The 10855-nt window shown below is 31.5% G+C and overlaps 1 protein-coding gene across 1 annotated transcript; it reads right to left on the bottom strand.

The window, feature by feature from the left end:
• Positions 1 to 1876: 1876 nt before the first annotated feature.
• Positions 1877 to 10637, bottom strand: LOC127704657 (glutamate receptor ionotropic, delta-1-like). The gene is made up of 6 exons (XM_052208792.1): positions 10537 to 10637; positions 10052 to 10142; positions 6463 to 6784; positions 6045 to 6262; positions 3614 to 3882; positions 1877 to 2316 (listed from the first exon to the last, which is right to left on the bottom strand). Exons 1-6 carry the CDS (start codon positions 10581 to 10583, stop codon positions 2043 to 2045), a joined length of 1221 nt encoding a protein of 406 aa, XP_052064752.1. The 5' UTR covers positions 10584 to 10637; the 3' UTR covers positions 1877 to 2042.
• Positions 10638 to 10855: the final 218 nt, after the last annotated feature.

The raw sequence follows: 10855 nt of genomic DNA on the forward strand, positions 1-10855 counted from the left end.
CGCAAAATTTACCAGAGAAGGTTTAAGTTTTTTATAATAACTTTTAACTCTAGAGCTCCTAATGTTTTCTACTTTAGGGCATAGGTGGTAGAGCAAAATTGAGTGTTTTTGCCTCTCCAGTTGTCAGTGCAAAATGTTGAAAGACGCAAAAGAATTTAAAATATGAAATGTTTTACGTTGTAATTTATTTATTTATGCATGTCTAAAGTCTCAATATTTATGGTTTTTGTCGAGCATTTGTTTTTGTCACGCATTTCTTACACCCTCTTAACACTAACACAGCACTCTTAGAGGACCCTAAATTTGTCCCTGTCTAAACTTGGCTGTTATCCCAGTGAACTCAAAATTAAGGATACTACTGATACAAGAAGGACTGCTTCATACCTTGATCTTTTCCTCAATATTGACACAGATGGACGACTTCACACTAAAATCTATGACAAACGGGACGATTTCAACTTCCCAATTATCAATTTCCCATTTCTCAGCAGTAACATACCCTCTGCCCCATCGTATGGTGTTTACATATCTCAGTTGATACGTTATGCTCGTGCATGTTCACACTATACGGACTTCATGTACAGGAGTGTGCTCCTTATGCAAAAACTGCTCCAACAAAGTTATGAGGAGGAAAGATTAAAAATGACACTCCGTAAATTTTATGGACACCATCACGAATTGGTTGATCCAAACGATGTGTCTGTGTCTAAACTAACTAAGGACATTTTTACCACGTCTTAGATTGTGTTTTACCATTTACGTCGTCTGGTCTTTTAAGTACCGAACATGACCTATTCCCGAATATGACTGTTTTGCTGAGTGTGAATTCGCATTACTATAAGACGTGTCACGGTATTTGTTATCCAACATTCATGTATTTAGTTATGATGTTGTATTTGTAATCTGATCGGATATTGTTAAATGTCTTATCGTTGAAGTTGTTATTCTACCCCCTTTTTAATTTTTTATTCGTATGTAAAAGTAAAGATAATTAATCACCCAGTTCATTTCTAAGATTTTAGTTTAAAGCAGCTATATGTACACTATTTATTTGTTTTACAGTTTAATTTAGAAATAATACCGACATAGCTAGAAAATACAATTAATTATCCTTAATTACTAACACAATTCTATATTAACATTCTTGTAATTGTTATAAAATACATCAAATGACAAAGTTACGAACCTGATCTTAAACAGTATCAAATTTTTTTTTAGAAATTTACCTGTGACGTCACTTTTGTGGCGTTGACCCAGTCGTGTGAAAGACAGTTCGTGGTTCTGTTGTGCTGTTTTGTGTGCTGTCCTATGTTGTGTTACGTGTTCGTTTTTATTCTGTGGTTATCATGTCGAAATGTACTATTGTATTGTTTATTTGTGTATTTCTCTGTCCTGAATGTTCTTGCATTTATTTGTATTGTATTCCTGTCATGTAATGGTATCATTTTAGTGTTATATCTAATATTGCCATAAAAGTGCGAGGTTTGGCTAGCTTCAAAAACCAGGTTCAATCCACCATTTTTTTCTTCAAATGTCCTGTACCAAGTCAGGAAAATAGCAGTTGTTATCTTATAGTTCGTTTCTGTGTGTGTTGCATTGTCGTTTGTTTTTTGTTCACTTCAGTGTTTCTGTTGTTTCGTTGTTTTCCTCTTATAGTTGATGTGTTTCCCTCGGTTTTAGTTTGTAACCCGGATTTGTTTTTGTCTCAATCGACTTTAGACTTTCGAACAGCGGTATACTACTGTTGCCTTTATTTAGAGTTTCAGATGATGGTAATTCAGGCAATCGCAGCAAGGACGGGTATCTTTATTTTGATGAAATTGATACATAACATTATGTCAGATATTCATATTTAAACTATAAATATTCCTTTATTTGATAATACTGTAACAATTAAATAAAAAAATCATGTATTCCATTTGATACCTTTTACGTTTACTGAATTATTTGCACTTTGGAGAGTATATGAAATATGTCGACGAATGGCAGGTTTAACGGGCATTCTTATAGTCTCATAGACTTTGAAAATAATTGTTCTTAGGTTAAATTTCTTTAAATGCTGTTATCTTCTTCTGCTCGTTTTGTCTCCTGCCATGCGTATCTACCCAACGGTAACATGTGCGTTCAATGTATTCATAAATTAGCGATAAAACAGCTAACATCACTCCAATTCCGGTTAAATAGAACGCAAATTGAAAATCCGAAACACTGATGGATTTTGCGTCCGAAATTGACGTTTCTTCACAATGTTCTGGTTTTGGCCATGTTTTCAACATCCAAGTCTGAATCAATCCAGTTTCAATGATTGCGACGATTCTTCAAAGATAGAATGAGGTAAATATAGAAATCATGAGAAGTACGTAGCCTATGAAAAAAATACGTACAAATCATAGTAATCTATTAAAACAATACTTAATATGAAAATCCATCCTTTAAAAGGTCATTGTGTCTGTGTGTATACAATTTAAGGGCAAATGATATATCAATTAAAACAGAAAGCAAGAATGTGCAATGAGAAAGCAAACCAATTTATAAAATCTTATGAATTTGCATTGATTACTTGGTACACTAACACAACGTTTATTATTTTTACACATTCTAAAACTTTTTACTTCATACATCGGTGTTATGTTGGGTATATTGCTTTTCAGCTATTGACTCCATTATTTGTTAAATAGATCCGTGGCCGATAGATGAATTTTCGAAATGGACTGAAGAGCAAAGATTTAAATTCGTTATCATGTAGTTTTATATCATTTAATAGAAAAATAATGATATGGGGATTTAGTTTGGATACTATTTGTATGAAATAAGATATGTTCAGAAAACATGGTAAAGCAGTGCCTTTGGATTAAAAAAAAACTATATAAATTGTGTTGTACGACTATGACATCAATGCATTTAAGTGTTGCAAGATAAAAAGTAAAATCACAAAAATACCGAACTCCGAGGAAAATTCAAAACGGAAAGTCCCTAATCAAATGGCAAAAATCAAAAGCTCAAAAACATCAAACGAATGGATAACAACTGTCATATTCCTGACTTGGTACAGGCATGACTGTCTCATTGCCGTCGACCAACGTCTTATGTTTATTCATTATATGAATTATAGGCATGTTACATTTCTCAACGCGAAGCGGTATGATTTCTTCTATCCATGCTCTTGTCAGGAAACTATCTTCAATTTTAGATAGTAATGAACCACTTCAATTATATGTATGCTCATAATATTGTCTTTCATTCATACTATTATTCCAAAGTCTGAATCTATTTCAAAGATCAAAGTTTACATGTTTGTCAAATGGTATTGTAAAGTTTCAGTCTGATATTGTGCTGTAATGTCAAATCGGCCACGGAGTAATATTGTTTAAATCTGACGAAAATATGAGACTGGTCAAACAGATAGATATTCCAATTTGTTCTATTGTTCAAAATAATATTCTTGTTACTACATAACGAATTTAATGTAGCAGTAATTTGATCCTCATCCCAATTGTATTCTATTAATCCAATTTTTCAAAAGATGTCTTACAAATGTTTACATGTCGTTTTGTTTTGTTTTGTTTTAGGTTTTTTTCGGGGTTGTTAAAATGCAACTGTTAACCTTACTCACTCATCAGAAAAAACTTTCAAAAATGGAGTATTGTTCGGCAAGGGAAGAGCTATTAGAAGTGGATGGAAATCATCAGTTGATATTATCGACATGTCACAACTTTGTCCTATAGCCATATCTAGGTATGTCCTTTCTCCAATAAATGCGTAATTTCCACCTCTAACTTTACGTATTTGTTCTGCAGGATCGCTACTTAAAACTGATGGATCACTCTGATTAAATTCTAATATCCCATTCCATAACTTTCTTCGTTCTGGCAACTCTGAATTCTGTACAAAAACATGTAAAACTCAAAGGTTTATTACTAATTGTCGAAGGCCGTACGGTGACCTATAGTTGTTAATTTTAATTTATTTGTCATTTGGTCTCTTGTAGAGAGTTGTCTCATTGGCAAACATACCACATCTTCTTATTTTTGTATTACGTTGCATGGCTGCAGTTTCCTGCTGATCTGTATATACTAACCTGACAAATGCTTTGCAAAACATAAATCATTTGCCGACAACCTATTTGATGTTATTGTGAGCATGATATTTCAAATTATATAAATGGTTATACCAAATGACAATTAGCCTTAAATCCTGACAAATATTTATTTATAAAATTCAATTATTTATAAGTGAATTTGACAAACATGGTATTGGTCATTGATTCGTCCTTTGTGTTTGTACTTATTTTTTTTCCTTATCTTTTAGATAAAAAGATGTGCAATGTTGCCAGTAAACATGTGTTGTCTTTACCACCATCAAGCTAGTCTGTCAATCAAAATGTAAAGCAAAACCCGATACAATTGCTAAGAGCAGTTTAAAATTGCATTGATATAAGTAAATTGCATACTTGTTTATAAATGATGCCTTGTTTAGGAAGTTCTGATTGTCCTGTTTCTGCTCTTTTTGATGATAATGCTGGTTACATATTTAAATATCAATTTTGATTGCCTTTTGAAACTGAATGTCAATATTGAAAGTTTATCCCAACAAAGCACTTTACATCATTTAGTTTAATAAGCTTGGTATTTGTTGTTGACTTCCACTTGAAGATGGCATTCTGATTAATTATATTTTTGTCTTTGTCGACTGCCGGTTGTGTCCGCTGAACGTTATTCCAACTTTATGAATGCGCTTGTAACAACGTCAGTTTTCTAAACAAAGGTTTTTTTTTGGAGCCCAAATATAGATAAAGGAAGATGTGGTATGATTGCCAATGAGACAACTCTCCATCCAAGTTACAATTTATAAAAGTAAACCATTATAGGTCAAGGTATACATGTTTATTGGTCTTTAGTTTCGATATAAAAAGAGGGACACTATTGTAGCATTGGTTAATGAAATTTGTTCACGGTCAGATTCTTATATACAAGAATGAATACGATTACTGAAACAGGTTGAAGACGAGCACAAAAAGTATCAATAAATCTGTCGTAAAAAACACCATTTTGAGCAAGATATTTGGAACTAAATATAAAAAAGTCAATCGAGTACCAAGAAGTATTGATATATTTCAGTCCAGTTCAAATATATAGATTCCCTGTCATTTTCAGTCAACAAATTTTGTGAACTGGAAAATGAAAACAGAGAGAAGGAATTCCCATTCTTATATTTATCATTTTTGTTTGATATTTTACTTCTTAAAACTTTACACAAGACTAAGGAGGACTATGAAAACCATAACTGAAGCAACAGACAAAACAATGGCCAAAAGAAAAACAGGTTCTATGGCTGGCCCACTAGAACCATTTATTTCCATGTCACTAATGTTAAAATGAGCTGTTAAGTAATTTTCAGGGAATAGGCATGATACAATATCAGTTTGTAAAATTTCCCCTATCTATTATTAGTTCCTTGTTTACGAAATGTACTTTGCCAAATTTCAGTCTATGTTTGTGACACGTGGTATCATGATAACAAACTTACACCTCAACACATTTTCAAAAATGTTGTACAATCATCTAAACCGAAAACTGAAACACTCTTGAAATTTTTTACCGTAAAATTAAAAATCTTAATTCTCTATCGCTCAAATAAACGTACGGTGTAACACGTTTCTATAAAACAGTATTACCCTTATATTAAAAACGTTATGTGCGTTGCAAATTTCAGTTTGTTTCAATATCGTCCCTTTCTTTGCCCAAACTTTAGATAAGTATTTTAATTTAAACAATTAAAGCCTTATTGTTGTTGTGTACTATCTTTCTTTAAAGAAATTAAATATAAAAATATTAAAAAATGTCACATCAGAAAAAAAGTCACAATCCAATGGAAACAACGACAGAATGCCCATATCGTCTTAAAATAATGCAATAATTGTAATTATGAACTGTTTTAATCAGGAAACAACCTCTGGTAGACTACAGACTTGAATTTATACGAAAACGTCTAACCTTTTTCAATCATCTAAATAAATGAACGTAAACTACTTTTATATAAGTTACCTTTAAAATTGTTTCGAATACTGTTTCACCAGCTGTACCCCATTTATAAGTTGTTTGTGCAACTAGTCCTTCTACGTCATTGAAAGGTAATGTTTCCTTTGTCACAGTTAAGAAAGCCACAAAATTACCACTGTAAGTGGTCACTATTATGATGCAGAATATCCACCAGCAACTAAGAAGTGTCCTTCCTGCTGATGATGCTGCAACATGCTCTCCACCTGAAATAATTTTGGACTGCAACATGTATTTTATTGCTATATTTTGACAGTATATATTGTCCTGAAAAATATTTATATGTTTAAAAAGATAATATGACTATAAAAAGGATGGATAAAAAAAATAACTTATAGAAAGACAACTGTTTTTTTTAAATATTTAACAAATATTTCTTGGGAAGTTATGAAACAAGAAAACCTACCTTGGCAAAGTAATGCTCCGTACATGTACCAGAACGCATCAGAGAAATGATGCAGTCCCCTGATCTTCATTCTACCAGCAACTTGTCTGTAAAACGGGTTATACTTTTCGAACAGGAACAGAAGAAATGTTATTACTGGCAGAGAAATTCCAACACAGAGATAGACCATTGGATTTAATGGGTCAACTAATTTCGTAGAATGCGATTGAACTGGTTTCTTTATGATGATTCCAGATTTTTCATGAAAATATGGCTGTGTAAAATCTGCCACAGTTTCTCTGTGTGCATCTATAATAAGTGGCGCTGCAACCAAATCTACTTCCTGAAAAAAACATCCATACTGTATATGTTGGTATATGTTACTAAAACGACATCCATTCTTTTTCGTAAAATTTTGATGATTGAATTGTTTGTGTCTTTTCTTATGAAACGTGCAATCATTTTGCTTTGTCTGTTATATTTTTATTTATTCATTTGTTCAAGCATACTGGATCCTGACTCACTTATTTAATTGTTTCAAGAGGTTGTTCTAGATGGGATAAACCGTTACCATAGATTTTTAACGACTTATATCTGCCTGATTGATCACTGCAGAATTTGTACAGTTCATCATAAATGAACATGCAAAGTGATAACAAAGTTATATTGTGGTTATATTTTGATTTCAATTCTATGACTTGTATAATATGACATTTATGAAATTACTTCAATTCAACTTTTTTTTACATTATATGTGATATTAATGACGATAATAATCCATTGGATATTGTGTAGTGTATCTTTTATGTAGGGGAATAATCGAGTTATGATAAATTTCTGTTAATGTTTTGTAAATTGAACACCACAGAACATGTGTTTGTTTGTACTCGACAAAACTGTCTTTACCGTGATAAGATAATATACTACAAATTTACCGTCCTTTCTTGTCTCTAAAACTAACCAACATAAAATACCATGACAAAACAAAACAAATAATTCTAAATTCAAGTTCAGCTAATCCGGTAATTCCATTCCATAAAGAACACAAATATTTAAACAATATTTTGAAGATAGATCGAGTGGGTGCCACCATCTTGGAATTGTAAAAGTGGTAAAACAACTATCGGTCTAAATCTATAATGCAATACGCAAATTTTGAGACAGAAATGCAATTCATTCGTAAGACTTAAATCACAATGATGAAAAGTGTGTGACCTTATTCATAAATACAACTGCTTTTAAAATAAACAGAATATACTGTGTTTGATTACATTCTAATTTAAACATATAAAGGGATTTAAATCAGAAATAACATTTTATACAGGAATCTATAGGAAATTAACTTATTTTGTTTCGTATCAATGGAGCCCAATTTTTATACGCCCGTCAATTTTTGACGGGACGTATTATGTTATACAAATGTCCTGTGTCTGTCCGTCTGTCTGTCCGTCTGTCTGTCCGGCGTAAACATGTCGCACCGTAACTTGAGAATGACTTATCCAAATTTCATGAAACTTAACATATTTGTTTCTTATGATGGTCAAACGATCTGTACACTCTTTGGTGAGAATAAGATTAAAACTTTTTGAGTTACAGGACTTAGTAACTAAAACAGGTGTGTGTTTTTTTTTTTCACATGTCGCGCCGTATCTCAAAAACAATCTATGATTATTGCTTAAAACTTTACACACTTCTTAATTATATTAATCTTAAGATCTGTATACTTTTTGGTGATGATTCAAAATTTTATTTTAGAGATATTGAGTATTTTGTTAAAAAAGGGGGAGGGGTTTTTCAGATGTCGCGCCGTATATCAAAAACAATCTATGATTATTGCTTAAAACTTTACACACTTCTTAGTTATATTAACCTTAAGATCTGTATACTTTTTGGTGATGATTCAAAATTTTATTTTAGAGATATTGAGTATTTTGTTAAAAAAGGGGGAGGGGTTTTTCAGATGTCGCGCCGTATCTCAAAAACAGTTTATGATTATTGCTTAAAACTTTACACACTTCTTAGTTATATTAACCTTAAGATCTGTATACTTTTTGGTGATGATTCAAAATTTTACTTTTGAGTTATTGAGTATTTTGTAAAAAAAGGGGGAGGGGTTTTTCACATGTCGCGCCGTATCTCAAAAACGATTTATGATTATTGCTTAAAATTTTACACACTTCTTAGTTATATTAATCTAAATTTCTGTATACTTTTTGGTTTTGATTCAAAATTTTATTTTTGAGATATTGATTTTTTTTTAAAAGGGGGGTTTTCACATGTCGCGCCGTATCTCAAAAACGATTTATGATTATTGCTTAAAACTTTACACACTTCTTAGTTATATTAATTTGAAGATCTGTATACTTTTTTGTGATGATTCAAAATTTTATTTTAGAGATATTGAGTTTTTTGTAAAAAAAAAAAGGGGGGTTTTCGCATGTCACGCCGTATGTCAGAAACTATTTATGCTTATTGCATAATAATTCACACACAAGACGACGGGCGTATCATGCGCTCATGGCGCAGCTGTTTATTCTAGTTGTCTTCTAAAAGAACGTGATAAGAGCTATTCTTCTGATTTCATTTTGAAACTATAACGTTAATTTTCCTTCTTTATCACTTAAAATTGGGGTTTCCATATGCATGTATAATCCTTACAAAACCAGACAACGTTGGACTTTCTGTAGCTTTTAAAAAAAGCTCCGTGACCCATACTTTTTATAATGTTTATGAAAATAGCATGACATATTTAAATTTTTTCAAAGTATTAAAATTTTAATTCATTTTTCAAATACCAAAGTTCAGGAAAGTTATCAGTTACCTTGCCTTAAGCATGTTTAGACATAAAGATATACATATATTGAAACTAATGTAAACGCAAAAAACGTGTCTTTCTCACAACAGATACTAAATAGATGTGGTTAAATTAGAGATAAATAAGGTCGAAATTTTAGACATTTACTTAAAATTTCGTTTTTTTTGACATTTCTATACTTTGGACAGACATACCTAACTTTTTTGTTTCAAAAGATAAACACATGTGGATTTTTGTAATCAGATTTGGAATATCTTCTGTACAAACTATGCTCTTAATTTGTGTAATAATTCTTTGTTAATTATTCATTTTTGTTTCATTTCCAGTATTTTTTGCTGTATATTTATGTATTTAAAAAAAGAATCAGCGGTGATTTTTTCATAAAAGTTGGAACAAATAATCTTCATACAGTATGAAGTCAAATGTCATTTAAAAAAAGCGGGGTCCATGTACTAATTTTTAAATTCATGATTAAAATCACTCGATAAATGCATCTTTTCCCGATACGTCGCAGTTTAACGTCACGAAAAATAACATTTTACGTTAGCAACGTCATTACCTCCCCTGTAACTGTATTGTATGCCCTTAAGTCACGTAAGAGGTTAGAACCTTTTCAGAAAGTTTGTTATGACAACTTGCTGCATTATTACCAAATTCCTTTTTCCAAGCTAACTTCCATTGGTACAGTAGATGAGATTAATATTCATTTATGTTCGTTCATATAAATCTACATAATATAAAAATAATGAGGTGCGGTATGATTGTCAATGAGTCAATTATCAATTTCAAACTCACTCTACGTTGTAACTGTCCTAACATACCATTCCAAATGTTATCGCTTGATGCCACTCCCCATTTTCCATCTGGTGGATGTATTAGTTCATATCTACAAAATATGAATAATACATGACATAAATTAGAGTAAAAGGGACACCAGTGTTGAGGGAGTTATCTACCCATATCAGATTTTTCCACACAATTTTCAATAACTTCGGCATACTATTGTCTTATATTTCATTTCATTGCTATGAAATTAAATTGTAAAACTTATTTAACTATCATAAAGAGTTTATTGCAATCACCTGATGGAAAGGAGTGAAAATTATTCCTTTTTAAAAACTTATCTGTCAACTATGACCTATCAAAAGAGTTCACTTTTTTTTTTTTTAATTTTAATGATAACTTCTGTTTAAACCTTATGTCAACTAAGCACCTTTTCCTAATTGCTAGGAAAGAGATCTAATGTAAAAAAATTTAATATGTTATATGTCGGTACATACGTAAAATTAAGTCTGTGCGATAATTCTTTAAGTAGTTCAATGGTCATTCCTTTATACTCTTGTGTTACTTCGTCGATTTCAATATATGGCTTCCACTTGAAAATACGTATATAAGAATCAACGTTCGTGTTAACGATTACTAGTACTTATACATCCTAAGTTTATTTTTGCTATGGTATGAGGTGATAAGCAGTATCATCAAGTTATATATGCTTTTGTTTTATGTTAATAAATCGAAGAGAATTACAGAAGATATTAAAGAGACCGGATATGTACTTGCATTAGCAACACCACGTCTGCTCCATGTAGAGCAGAAACC

This window comes from Mytilus californianus, unplaced genomic scaffold (genome assembly GCF_021869535.1).
Source record: "Mytilus californianus isolate M0D057914Y unplaced genomic scaffold, xbMytCali1.0.p SCAF_6, whole genome shotgun sequence".
Lineage (NCBI taxonomy): Eukaryota > Metazoa > Mollusca > Bivalvia > Mytilida > Mytilidae > Mytilus > Mytilus californianus.

Coding starts and splice junctions, on each gene's coding strand:
- LOC127704657 (XM_052208792.1), bottom strand. CDS start 10,583: ATGACCATTGAACTACTTAAAGAATTATCGCACAGACTTAATTTTAC. Junction 10,143..10,536: donor TCGCACAGACTTAATTTTAC/GTATGTACCGAC, acceptor CATATTTTGTAG/ATATGAACTAATACATCCAC. Junction 2,317..3,613: donor TTGAAAGTTTTTTCTGATGA/GTGAGTAAGGTT, acceptor CTATCTTTGAAG/AATCGTCGCAATCATTGAAA.